General features: G+C 37.2%; 2 protein-coding genes across 6 annotated transcripts in view; both read left to right on the top strand.

Annotated features, from left to right (window-relative positions):
- LOC102303405 (sodium/hydrogen exchanger 3-like) overlaps nt 1-3694 on the top strand; it is a 13196-nt gene extending 9502 nt beyond the window's left edge. The window contains exons 13-16 of the mRNA XM_005943566.2: nt 534-704; nt 2666-2720; nt 2809-2892; nt 3423-3694. Of these exons, the coding sequence (XP_005943628.2) occupies nt 534-704; nt 2666-2720; nt 2809-2892; nt 3423-3694 (582 nt within the window). The remainder of the gene's footprint in view (nt 1-533; nt 705-2665; nt 2721-2808; nt 2893-3422) is intronic.
- A 6153-nt stretch (nt 3695-9847) lies between these two features.
- ago3b (argonaute RISC catalytic component 3b) overlaps nt 9848-14302 on the top strand; it is a 24967-nt gene continuing 20512 nt past the window's right edge. For 2 of the 5 annotated variants that reach the window (XM_005943565.3, XM_005943563.3), the window contains exons 1-2: nt 9857-10025; nt 10249-10487. In XM_005943565.3, coding sequence (XP_005943627.1) covers nt 10469-10487 — 19 coding nt within the window. In that variant the 5' untranslated portion in view covers nt 9857-10025; nt 10249-10468. The other 3 variants (XM_005943564.2, XM_014340495.2, XM_014340496.2) reach the window with 3 other exon arrangements.

Below are 14302 nucleotides of genomic sequence, written 5' to 3'. Positions count from 1 at the left end.
ACACACACACGCACACACACACAAGATGCTCGCACATGCATGCACACACACACACACACACACACAGATGCTCGCACATACATGTACACACACATACACATGCACACACACACACACAAAATCAAAGTAAAATCAAAACAAAAAATGCATATATAACACTTTTCTTATGTCCTGCTCATGCCAGTCACTCAATTCCCGTGAAAAGATATGAAAGGTTATTCTACTGTTCTCCTTAAAGGTGACACTAATAAACTAATAAAAAATATATATATCAGTCAGGACCACGATAGAAAGATATTTCCAGGAATCAGCATCAACAGATGCAAATGATCAAGTCAGGCACAGCAGTTACAGATGCAACTGTGAGCAGTTTCATGCACCTCAAATCCAGCTGCCTGAGATTTATATTTGTAGAATTTGTATATTTGTATATCAGCACTGAGACCAGCTGAATTGCCTGGACTGTGGCTGAGCTTGACTTCATGGTCTTCATGGTTTGGTTTTATCAATGAGTTTTCTTTTCTTGTTCATAGCATCGCCACAGGTTCAGTCGCAGCAAATTCATAATCAACAAAGATGAGAAAGAAGTCCAGGAGATCTTCAAGAGAACCATGAAGAACCGAATGGAGTCATTCCAGCCTGCAAAGACGGGCGTTTCACCAAAGACGGTCATCAAGCACACAAAGAAGGAACACCAGCAGAAGGTAAAGAGAAAGAGAGGGAATGAGTTTACCACAAAGAGCAAAGAGCTGATTATGTCTTTGTGAGGTTCAGTGAAGAAGAAAAGTGTCTTTTGCAAATACGGCCCTTACTGATTCTTTATTTTCAGTTCTGTTTTTTGTTGTACAAAATAGTAAATAATTCCCTATTGAGCCTTTATTAAACTTCCTTGAAATAATATTCATAAACTCTCTTCCATGTGTGAAAGTGGACAAAAATATTGGATTTTGCTTCTTGAATTAAAATTTAAGTAAAATCAATCTTTTTTTTTAATTTTTCTTTTGTCTGTTTGGTACAGTTTCAATTCCAAAAAAAAGGAAGTTGTTTAAAATATATTATTATTATTATTATTATTATATTATTATATATATAATTACTACAAAATTCCAATGATTTGTACATCTCACAAATCTATATTTGATTCAGAATAGAGCAAAATAGAATCATAAAACATATCATATGTTTAAACTGAGAAATTAAACTCAGAAGATGTCAATTTTTAAGAAAGATATTTATTTTGAATTTGATGGCAGCAATACATCTCAAAAGAGTTGGGACATCTCCATGTTTACCACTGTGTGCAAGCACACAGAACAGCCCATAAACTTCCCGACATTCACTGAAAAATATGTTGTCTGGTCAGTCCAAAACTCAGGACCATGACACTTTGGCCCAAAGAAGATAGAAGTGTCCGGATCATGTTCACAAATGGCTTCTTCTTTGGAGGACAGAGCTCTGACCTGCATTTGTTGATTAACTTGATTAACTTGTTAATGAGCCCATGCAGTGATTTCCATGGCAGAATTGTGTTTTTAATGCCGCGCTGCCTGAGAGCCAGAAAATCACCTAAATCCAATATTGATTTTTAACATTGCCCCTTTTGCAGATCCTTTACATTTCTTGTTGATATTATGTACTATAGATGCTGAGATATTCAGTGTCTTCACAATTTTACATTAAGGAACTAGGAATTAGTGTGAAGTTATCGCACAATTTGTAGACCCAGATTTTTGCAGATTTGTGCCCATCTTTGCTTCTGAGACACTGAGACCACTTAACCTAAAAAGCTGCAAAATGTTCCTCCAAGCTTTTCTTATTGTTTTTACTTAGTTTTCCAGCTTTTAGTTGTCCTGCTCCAAGTCTTTTTGTGTTGCTGTCATCCAATTCAACATGAGCTAATATTGTTCTTAAAATGGCAAATTATTTCTGATTTATTGTGAATAAAATCAAGGCAGTGCTGATTATACCATTTTAGCAGACATAAATTGATATTTAAGTGCTTTTGTTTTTTATCATGTTATGCAGGGCTGAATGATTCCATCCAAACTTTTCCTGGACAGGTCGTCAGTCTGTCGCAGAGCTAACACGCAGAGACACAAAACTATTCCCACTCGTATTCACACCTATGGGCAAAATAGAGTTAACCTAACCCTACCAACAGAATGTCTTGAGAGGACCTTCTTGCTGGGAGGCAACTGTGCTCATCACTGCCCTACCGTAACAGTGCCAATCTCTGCTTCATACTGCTGCAGAGAACAATATTCAAATATTAATATAAATATTTAAAGTATTGTGTGATAAATGTATCATATTGGTTTATTACCAGAGCTCATATAGAACTTTAAAACCGATACCTACACAGATATTTTTAAAAAGTTAAATATTCCTTTATACCTTTTTCCTTTCAGATACATGAAACACTAGTAGACATGATACATTTGTGATGTCTACTTATTTCCTCAATTCAGCTGGTTGTTGTTTGTAGTGTTGCAAACATGCTTGTTGCCATCAGGGAAGTTGCAGAGTGCCCTCTGCTAGACAAAATATGTAACAGCAACATTGGTAGCATAGTTGAAGGCCGTTGGTCTTGTCTCTTTTTTTACTTCACCTTCCATATTTTTTTTAAACATAGCGTGTGATCAAATGACTCTTCCTCCTCTTACAGATGCCAAAAGGAAAGTCAATAAGCCAGACTAAACTCTCCTATTCGGGTGATGAAGGTTTGTATGTCTGCTTTTGTTGTTGTTGTTGTTGTTGTTTTATAGATTTAAAATCTTAGTCAACAAATTTTCTCATTTTCATTTTTAGATTTTGGGTTCTCAGAGGGAGAGAGCACCTCTGGCTATGACTTGCCATACCCTTCTTTCCCCATGAGAGATTCCAAACCAGGAGGTAAAATAATCCACTTTCTACATCCCGTATGAAAATGAGAGAAAACATATTTTTCAGAAATAATTAAGAGCAGAAAATGCTTTTACTATAAACACAAAGATTACAACATATAACAGAGGGAACTAAATAGACAGTACATATGCAATACATTTAAAAAAGGTGCAGTACATGTGTGAAAACAACGCATTATCATAGGATTATTATAGAATTGCCTAATTCTGTTCTCACTCTGCAAGCGAACACTTATAAAACATTTTGACAGCACTGAGTCATGTTGAGTTTGATTTATGTACACAGACAAGAAGGACCAATCACAATGAAAATCTGCAGACATAAAGAGTTATATAGATTTAGCATCTAGAGAACAGAGGTAATCTAATAAAATATGAAGTACTGCTTGGATGCATTAATAAAAAGGAGCAGCCAATAATAGTGTCACTTGTATAAAAAAAATAATAATAATGCAGAGAACAGCAATGTCTCCAATACTGAACCCTGAGGTACTAATTCAGTTTTTTTCTTTCATCAAGGTGGGATTGAGAACTCAGCCTTTGTGTCAGATTTGTACCCCACGGATTCATTGCAGATCCCTCCTTGGCTGGCAGAGGGTGAGCTCGACAGCAGCATGGTGGCTCCGTCACTGCGAGCCCAGGCAAGCCCGCCCACATCACCGATGGAAATGCGCCACCTGGGGCTTCTTCGTGTCAGCACTCGCTCCACTGACACAAAGCAGATGAACAATGATCAATTGCCGCTGCCACCAACACATCCTCCTCCTCCACCTCCCAGTAGCCACATGTAACTGGATCCCAATCCCAACACCCTGTTCTGTCTCACTTGAACCTGGGACAAAGACATAAAACAAACCTCAGACATCTACTCTTATATTGACAAGGAAATGTTTTCTTTTCCGTAGCTGTGTTTAGCTTCTGTGTTTCTACACAGAACATATACAGTTTCAAACCTCTGTGCTCTTCAAACAACCCCTGCTGTTTTTAGGTTCAGCCTTCACTTGACAAAGAAAAACTGCACTGAAACAAATCCTTCATGTTCAACATAAAAGATATGTTGAACACCCTCATATAATCTGTGGTTTGTAGTGAATCTGCCATTGAAAACCATTATTTAAGGATTTTTGAAAATATCTTAATATGATGCCAAAACTTTTCAAATGATGTGGATTTTCTCTATATAGCAATAATAACAACAGGGTTTAAATAGAGTGATTTAAAATAGTTTGTGAATCTATAATCCATAGATTCGTATTGCACAATACAACGAAATCTTTCACCACCAGGGGGCACTATTTTCCCAGTCAATGTGAGACATACTATTACTAGCATAATAAAATCCTGCATAGGTCAATGATGCACATGGATGTTCACATCTTCCATTCATCACGCAGGATCTTTGTAAGCTTTCGAGTAGGCGTAAGGATGGTTCCACAGTATGTGGCATCAACTTTCACACATGGGTGGATCTACAAGGGGGCATGGGGTCAAATAAAATACTTTTTATTATTTTTATTTTTTAAAAATAAAAATAATCTCTTGCCATCCCTATAGTGCAGCCCTAGTTTTGCATGCGATGGTTTTGTTTATAAAAAAAAATAAGCTAGCATTAACACTTTGAGCACAGCTGGATATAAACTGAATATGAATTCTAAAACTGAATTTATTGCATAGTGTTACCGCCAACCCCCACCCCACACACACTTCACCCTTAAAAAATTGTTCATCCCATAGTGGTGCCCAGCTTTAATTCTTGTTGTCAGTATCGATCAACCTATGATTGTGCCAGAGCACATTTTGAATGAACACCATGGACATTTCATCACAGGTGGTTGATTGTTACACTCTGGAATTGGAGTGAAGGTGATGTTATTAACCCTCTGGGGTTATTGGTATTTTTTTGTTTTTGTTTTTTTATTTGGTTGTTAAGTAAGAGGGGAAAGTTTGGGGAGTGATTGCAGCGAGAAAAAGTGAGTTATGAGATGTGAGAGATTTGTGACGTTTAGCGTGTTTGGAGTGTGTAGTTAGTGCGTTGTCTTGTCTTGTGTACTCAGTGTAGTGTAGTTGTTGTTTTGTGTGTTGTGTGTGGCTTCTTATTCAGACACCTGATTGCTTTGTAATTTCAATTTTAGTAGTATTTTTGAATGGTTGTACAAAAACACCTGAGGCATTGGCTGCATTTTTAGGTACAACTTTATTGTTTAAAAAATTTGCACAAAACATTTTAAAGTTTATATTTGCATTTCAAGTTATGAAAATAATTCACTAAAAATTTTTTGTGGTTATTGCATTAAAAATTATATAAGATTTTCCTACTAGGATTTTATGTTTGTTTTTTTTGTGTGATTTCAGATAAACTGTGTTAATACAGTATGTCAATAAAAAAATAACTATAAATTTCAACATGTGAAATTGTGCTGAAAAGGACGATACCAAGCAAGGCTAATCTAGGTAAATATAAAGGTCAAATTAAAAGTAATCAAAAATGGCCAATTAAATCGTGGGCCTTAGAGGGTTAACCAAGTAAAATATGAAAAATTAGGTTTAAATTTTTGGTCAAAAGTGTGTTCATGGAAGTGCAGATTTCTGTCATTTTGTTTAAATTTAAGCATGAAACAATTTTAACATTTCTAATAAAAAAAAGTTTGAAACTTAAGTTAGAATTGTGTTTGTAAATGAACCATCCCATTTTGAGTAGCTTTCTGGATTTTGTACTTATTGGGCTACATACTTATTATATAGGCTATACAGTATATACAATCAAAATTCACATGTTTTATTTCATCCACATGTTTAATTATGTGGGCTAAAGATAAGAAGAAAGTTGTAGACTATATTTATATGAAGCATGTATATACTTACTGCATTTGATGTCTGTTAACCATATATGGATGTAGCACTTGCATACGTGCAAACAAGAAATATGGCTTTGATTTTGATTTCCATGTCAACCTTAGAACATTTCTTTAGATCTAACTGTGAGGCAAACACACTGCCGTGGGAACTATTTAAACATTTGCACAGATTCAATGCACTCATCTCAAGATTCATAGCACAGTTCAGATTCTTAGCATAGCGATGCCGCTTTTTAAAAAATCTTTTTAGGATTTTGGGGGGTTCTGTGGTTTTATTTGGGGGGGTGGGGGGGTGGGGGAGACTTTAGAACCTGAAGTAAATGCTCTTGACACACTCACATGCGCTTCTGGACAAAGACCTCAGATGTTGTTCCTGGGTAAGTATCAGAGTAAGAATCTGGTTAGATACCATATTTCTAGGAATTTTAGGGCCAAGTACAACAATCTCAATTTGATCTGAATTTAGAAGCAGAAAGTTGGAGGTACATCCAGGTCTTCACGTCTTTAAGACATTCCTGCAGTTTAACTAATTGGCGTGCTATATCTGACTTCATGGATAGATTTGGTAGAAAGTTGGGTGTCTTCTGCATAGCAGTGAAAATGTATGTTATGCCTTCTAACGATACTGCTTAAGGGAAGCATCTATAATGTAAACAGAATTGGTCCTAGCACTGAAGCCTGTGAAACTCTATAATTAACCTTAGTGTGTGAAGAGAACTCTTCATTTACATGAACAAATTGGAGTCTGTTAGATTGATATGATACAAACCACTGCAGCACAGTACCTGTAATACCTACAGGATTGCTTTAATCGTGCTAATAGAATATTATGGTCGACAGCATCGAACGCTGCACTGAGGTCTAGCAGGACAAGCACAGAGATGAGTCCACTGTCAGAGGCCATAAGAAGAGCATTTGTAACCTTCACTAAAGCTGTTTCTGTGCTGCGATGAGCTCTGAAACCTGACTGAAACTCTTCAAATAAGCCATTCTTCTGCAGATGTTTGACAACTACTCTTTCAAGGATTTTTGAGCTGAAAGGAAGTTTGGAGATTGGCCAATAATTAGCTAAGACAGCTAAGACGTTTAACTACAGCCAGCTTGAAGCCCTGTGGTACATAGTCGATTATTAGAGATAGGTTGATCATATTTAAGACTGAAGCATTAATTAATGGTAGAACTTCTTTCAGCAGTCTTGTAGAAATGGGGTCTAAAAGACACGTTGATGGTTTGGAGAAATTACTGGAGTTAACTCAGAAAGATCACTGGTGCTGAAAGTAGCTGTAGATAATTTTACATCTGTGAGATGATTATAACTAATTATTTCTACTAGTTAAATTTTTATTTGTGAAGAAGTTCATGAAGTCATTACCAGTTAACGTTAAAGGAATGATGGGCTCAACAGTACTCTGACTTTTTGTCAGCCTGGCTACAGCGCTGAAGAGAAACCTTGTTCTTACTTTCTTCAATCAGTGATGAACAGTAAGATGTACTAGCATTAAGGAAGGCTTTTTAAGTACCAAACTATTTCTCCAGGATAAATGATGATCTTCTAAATATGTGAAACGCCTTTTCTTCTCCAGCTTACACATTATCTGCCTTAAGGTGTGCGTTTGAGAGTTATACCTGGGAGTCAAGTACTCCCAGGTATAAGCTACAGTATCCCGAGTCATAAACAGGTCAATTTATTTACAAGATAATCAACCTGTCAATCATTACTAAGGTTGGTGGAAATGTTCCTAAACTAAACGTATTCATTCAACAACCCTAACAATACCATGACAAACTGGAACAAATGGACTGGAAACTACAAACGCAGCAATGCAGTGAACGTTTAAAATGTCACTGAATGACATCCTTTACTCCTTCTTTAATTCTTCAACCGCACACTCATACATGACCTTACTCAAAGAGGAGTAGTATACATATAAAAGGCTCAGTCCAGGATTTCTAGCCTTTCTGAAGTCACTGCTGACCACAGACTGTGTCAGGACTGAGGACACAAAGTCGCAGACAACGTAGTGAAGCGCGACAGTAGAAAGCCCTTCTGAGGTAATACGGGCACGAGAAGGCTTCTTTTCTTCAGTCAATTTATTTTTTTAAATGCTACACTGTGGATATGCACACCACTGTCTGTTAGGGTCAGTGTTGTTGATCTGTTTTCTTTTAGAGCCTAGTGTTTGATAGAATTTAACTAATGTATAGCCATTCACTACAGACTCATTATTCAGTACTTATCTGATTAATTGCTCTAGCTTTTTCACAGAAACTCTCAATTTCTTCCTCTTTTCATTATTGCAGAAAGTGAAAAGTCACTCTCATCTTTATCCATAAACAAGTTGTTTATCATAAAGGGCTCACTTCTTTCCTATTCTTCCTTGTATTTGCCTTCATAATAGAATTTCCTCTATCTACCTGTGCATTCAGTCTGTATTTCCCAGGTTTATGATTGAGGCAGATTTAAAATTATATGAATGGTTTCTGGGGACATCTACAGTACGGAGTAAGCAACTTGCATGAGGTGTGTCACTGTGTCTTTGACTTGCTCTGACTGTTACAATACCTGAGCAAACAGGTCAAGCCACGGAAAATTACGACAGCTAAAATGCAAATAGAATACGTCTTACTTACAAACCTGACGTACATACTTTAGAAAAAAGTTTCACGGATGTGACGTTACTGCCTACAGATGGTATTTCCTGATGGATTTCCCTCAGTGGAGGAGGAGAGGAGGGACTAAGAGCTTTGTCAAGTTAGACTCAATGAAACAGTGGAAATCCTACAAATTATCCTGTTTGCTTTATATGGTTCAAAATTCTAGCTTACTGTTGAAGTATAATGTTAAAAATATATATTAACAATCACGACAGGTAGAATTTTTACCACTCTTCATTACAATGTTGCTTCAGCTCATTGAGGTTTGCAGGCATTCATTTCTGCACAACTCTCTTAAGATCTGATCACAGCAATTTGCTTATTGCAACACCTTTCCTTTCTGTTTCAGTTATTCTGCTGCAGATTTGCTGTTGTGTGGAGGACAGATGGCCTCATGTAAAATGCTTTTGTATACAGTTTATGGTTGACAGGTTCTATGGCTGCAGAACAAGGCCAAATCCTCAACCTTCCACCACCATGCTTAATAGTTGGTATGAGGTTGTTCCAGAGGTCTTGTGCTTTGTTTAGGTGCAACTTAGCAAACTGATGGTATGTCTTTAGAGAGGAAAGGCATCTTTTTATCTTGTTTGTCTTTTTTTAAAAATATACCATTTTAGCAGACAAAAAACAAAGGAAACTAAAAGTTTCTCTTTGAACACTAGTGATATTTGAAACTTAATTTGAAGGTGCTAATCATATTGTTAACATGCACTAGCTATGCCCTACAATCTATGTGGTGGATCAAATGTTCAATAAAGGATAGTAAGATGTGATATATAGTGGATTAGAAGCAGAAAATTGCAGAAAATGAAAATGCTATTCAAGGTACAATACAGAAAAAATGTTACTTTGTGTTTAAGTTTTGATATAGCTTTTCAGTTAGCACCACTTTCTCAAAAGAACCAACAACTACATACTGTTGAAAAACTGTCACTTCTTCCTGTCTCTAATTCCCTGCACCTGTGCCCTTTGTGCCTTCCTTAATTAGGTCTCAGCTAGTCAATATTAGACACATCAAAACTGGCAATAATACAGGTCTTTTGGGCGACACTGTTGAAAAGAATGTGTTCTTAATGACTACCTGATTAAATAGAGTTAAGACTGACTCACTGCACCATCATGTGATATAAGCATTATGTGAAGGTGCAGCCTGACCCTAGTTCAGCCTCAGTTGGTTGACGCAATACGCAGACCTTCTGGACTCAGCAGTTTTTTGAGAAGTAATTTTGAAAAGTTTTAAACTGAGTGTTTTTACGTATATTACTTGTGTAAGTTTCTGTAACATGAGTTTCATGAATTTTAGCCTGTGTGTGTGTGTTTTTTTTTTTTTTTTAAGAATTAGTCCCAATGTTTGTAACACATAATACCAATAAGAAGAGGAGAAAGAAGAAGACTTGAATAAGTATTTTGTTTTGAAAGAATATCCCGGAAGTTGCTATGTCTCGTACCCGTTAGCGTTCCCTTAAGTATGACAGAGGGCGGCGTAAGAGCAGATTTCAGACCGGTTTATCGCCGACGCCGAGGTAGAGAGCTTCTTATATTTGTTTGAAAAAAGTTGAAATCGGGATTGTCACGTTAAACAGACTTGACAGTAAACTCAGCAGTCGAGCAGGTAAATATTAATGTCAATCTCGGGTTGCCATTTAGCTGTTAGTTGTCGCTGGCTAAAGCTAACTAACGTCGTTAGCTTACACACAGTTGCTAACGCTACCGTAGACATTTCACCAACTTCGTGTCTTAAAAAAAAGCTTAACCCCGATAATAATTCTGCTCTTATTTCAGTTACAACGCCAAAGTCCGGAGTTAAGACATTTCATTCAACTTTAATCTGCCAGTTTATGTAGGTCAGGTGTAGTGGGGAGACAAGAAGACTTCTAACCGACGGGACAGCGAAGCGGCCCGGTTCGACTTCACCGAACGAAGCCGGGGAGAAGATATCACGAACGGCTGAGCTTGGCTGATGCGTGCGGGGCCAGCGGAACCACACTGAACATTTCAATCTACGAGGATTATTGATCATAAAGTGCCGGTTCATCCGGACAGACACCCCCATGAATGGAAATCGGAACAACAGGTGGGATACCGGACTAACTAACCACCGTGCCTAAATGTGCTAATGTGGTGTTCAGGTGCTGCAGAGTTATTTTGAGCCCGTATGTGGTACTTCTCATACATTTAACATTACAGGTTTTTGAATTAGGAGTTTTCCTTTAATCAATTTGGTGTCATACGTTTTTTTTTTTTTAAGTGTTCAGGTTATCATACAGAAAAAAAGCTCAGTGGTGTCAGTTCCCAGAGATTACCGGTCAGTTGAGCGCCTTGCACAAGGGAGACATTTGACCTCGTGGTTTTCTACCAGTTTTTCTTAGACTGGGTTTGAACCCCAAGCATAACCAAGGAGTTGCTGTTGCCTAAGCCTGAAAAATGTTGTATTAACAAACCCTTAAAGGCAAACTTAGCCCCTTAGTATTTGCGTGTTTGCCCCCCCAACCAGTCTCACGGGTTTCTTTTTTGACTGTGTAGGTTGTCAAAAGCAGGTGGTGATGCCACCAGGTGTGCTTGAAGACTGGGAGGGAGGGGGTATGTCCCATCCATCCATCCACCCACCCACACTGCTGCCATAGTTACTCAGCCTACTGAATAATGTTTAGTTAACTGCTGTCTTTGTTAATTATGAATCAGATAGGCATGGAGGGTCATAAATCAATTTACTTTTTGCCAGGGGTAGCAGTTTCTGTGTTAATGATTGTGTTGGGAAAAGTCCAGTGGTGGACTGGGAGGGACGAGGTATAGATGTTGACTGGTTCATTGAAGCTGACCCATACTTTCTCCATCCCCTTTACCCGTTTCAGATTTGGGCCTTTTTCAAGCCTGAAAAGTTTTAACAATAAACTTTTTCACTTCAGTGTGTCTGTCTGTTTTCAAACATACCGGCACTACTTTTTTTCTCTTTTGCCAGGGCACCATTGTAAATACACTGCTGTGAAAACGTATTTGTTCCCTTAATGATTTCATATTTTTTTGGTCATGTTTTCAGGTTTGGGTGTTTCAACTCATCAAACAAATTCTGATATTAGATTAAGAGAACCCGAGTAAAGATAAATTGCAGGTTTGAAATTATTGAATTTATTAAAGTAAAACCATCCATTACCACAGAGTAATGGGCTGTGCCACCCTTGGCAGTGAGAACTGCAATCATGTATTTTCCATAACTGGCAATGACTCTTTCAAAATTTGACTCATTCTTCTTTACGGAGTTGTTTTAACTCATGATTGCAGGGCTTCTAAGAATGAATGCCTGTTTTTAAGTTCATGCCAGTGCATGTCGATCAGATTTAAGCACGAACTCTGACTTTAAGGTCACTCCAAAACCTTCATGTTTGTGGTTGGTGTTTGTTTTTGGTTTTTTTGTAGAGTCTTTCAGTGTTGGATTTGCTGGTGTACTTTGCACATTCTCCTTCAGCATTTTGTTAGAGCAGAATTAATGGATTCAGAATTCAATTATGGCAAGTCATCCAAGTCCTGAAGTAGCAATGGTAGTAAAGGGTGGTAAATGTAAGACGAGCTCAGCAGTGGTTCTTTTCTTGGAACTCTCCCATGGATGCCATTTTTGCCCAGTCTTTTGTTGTTGGTTGTTGTGGTTGTTGTGGTTGTTTTTGTTGTTCTGGGATCTGTGACCTCCTAGGTGAGTCATTGATGTGCTCTTAAAACAGAGAAAACCTGGAACCATTGTGAACCTATTTGCAGTTAATGGAGTGGTTCACTGGAGTCTCAAAGACAGATAAATGTCATTGACTTTATACAGCACCTTAAGCTGTAAGCGGCACAACCCCAGCTCAGCTTCAGTTTATAATTTTTCTATTTATTTATTTATTAATTTTTGTAATGTAGTACACAGATATTTTGGAAGTGAAGTTATTGTGGTTCTCTCATATCCTGTTTAGACTTCATTCTGGAAAGTTTGTTTTTGTTTGTTTTTTAATAAGTTAAACACAGGAAGTATCTGTTTATTTCCTTCAGTAAGCAAGGCTCTGTAATACAATGCAAATTTTATTATACCCAGGATCTTTGTTTTGACTTTGCTTAACCAAACATAAGCAGTCAAGATAAATGATCACACAAAGGTGAATATCAACTGCATGACTGACTGCATGCATGCACGTCTTTATAGGTTGCGTATCCCAAATCCTTCACTCTGCATAGGCTATGCTATGCAAACAGAAGCATGGCAACATGAAATTCACTTTAGTCTGAAAAAGTGCTACTATATTGGTCTAATTGAAGTGTATTTTAAGAAAAACTGGCAAGATCTTTTGTCAACAGATTTGAGTGTCGCAGCTCCATTTTTAAGACAGAATTATTCATATGGCATTGAATTTCTGTTTAAAAGTTTGCAATACTGTTAAGTCCTAGTCTTTCATCTGCTTCTCTTGGGAGTGTGTATATTAAGGGTTTTAGAATAATAAAATTTTAATTGTTTGCAGCTAGTATGAAAATCACAGAATAATGTTGCTTCAGAGAATGTATTTCTTACCAAGGCTCATCAGGAAAATGACAAACTTTAGATGCTCTATAAAGAAATGTTTGACTCCCTTGCATTCCCTCAGAAGAGGACTTAATGGTGATGCTACTTTTCATAGAATTGATTGGCCAGTAGTTGGTAATTTGTCACGCACTGATCTCTAATCTTTAACATAATCTGCTCTGGTGCAGGGTTATATTTGCAGAGCTGGTAACCATGCCAATGTATTTGTAACAATAAAAACTGAGGCTGAAGTTATCCTGCGGTAATCCTGCTTTCAGTTTTCCCCTCATTAGGGCTGTGATGTTGAGTGTGATGGTAATAAGATGTTTGAACAATTCATACCTATTTATTAACTTGAGAATGAGACATTAAAAAAAAAGAGTTCATCTTCAGATTTTATTTTTTCTGCACATGAGGATTGACTCAGCTTTGCCTATTAAATTCTACTTGATGATCATACTTTGCCTGCTTAATTAAGAAGATTATATTCACACCACAACTATTTAAACACTTGTGTCCTATAAAGTTAAGGAGATTAAACCAACACTTGCTTTATTATTCCAGGATGCACTTTAAAACTTTTAGCTTCCAGTGTTGGTGCTGTGGTGGCTGTACAGTATCTCATCAGTGGAGTTCTTTTAAAATATGTGGGTTAACTACAGCCATGTGTGGGTGGCTGCTGGTTGTGTGGTGCATTTGTACATTGAAGCAGCCTGATAAGTGGTTATTAATCTCTCCATTGTTGCTCAGGCTAAAGTGAGCCTTTGTCTTTTTGGGACATTACTGGTGCAGTAGCTGCTGCCTGTCCTCTGGAAGTGCCAGTAATGGACATTTCAGTTCAACACTTGAAATCAACTCCAGATCTCTTATTTGCCTTAATTTTTCATAAGAATGCAAGGGAACAAAACAAAACTTGTCAGTCAATTGTCTAGTTACTTTCAAGTTTCTGAAAATGAGGGACTGTATTAAGATAATTAAATCCTAAAGATGCTTTTATTAAACCCCTTGAATTAAAGCTGTACATTAATGATATGTTGTTTGTTTATACCATCACAGTGCGCTTCAAAATCAAAGGGGCAACAATTACAAAGATTGTGACATTGTCCAAATACTCATGGAGCTAAATGTCAGCACTTCGGTTACAAAATCCATACTCCGAAGCTTGTTGGGCTGAAAGTTTCTGGGTAATTCCTAACTCAGTATGGAGCTTTTTGGAGAGGCGACTGCATGTAAGAACTTATTAGTCCAATAAACTACGTATAAAAACCATGGAAAGCGATAGAAGAGTCCGATATCTGAATAGAAGTCTAATTATAATTATTATTTTTAGTTTTTGCCTTTAGCTGAACTAGAATTTCAGTTGA

This window comes from Haplochromis burtoni, unplaced genomic scaffold, assembly GCF_018398535.1.
Source record: "Haplochromis burtoni strain Fernald_Lab_line unplaced genomic scaffold, NCSU_Asbu1 Contig_171, whole genome shotgun sequence".
Classification (NCBI taxonomy): Eukaryota; Metazoa; Chordata; class Actinopteri; order Cichliformes; family Cichlidae; genus Haplochromis; species Haplochromis burtoni.
Note: the sequence above shows the minus strand (reverse complement) of the source record. Positions and strands in the feature narration are given on the sequence as shown.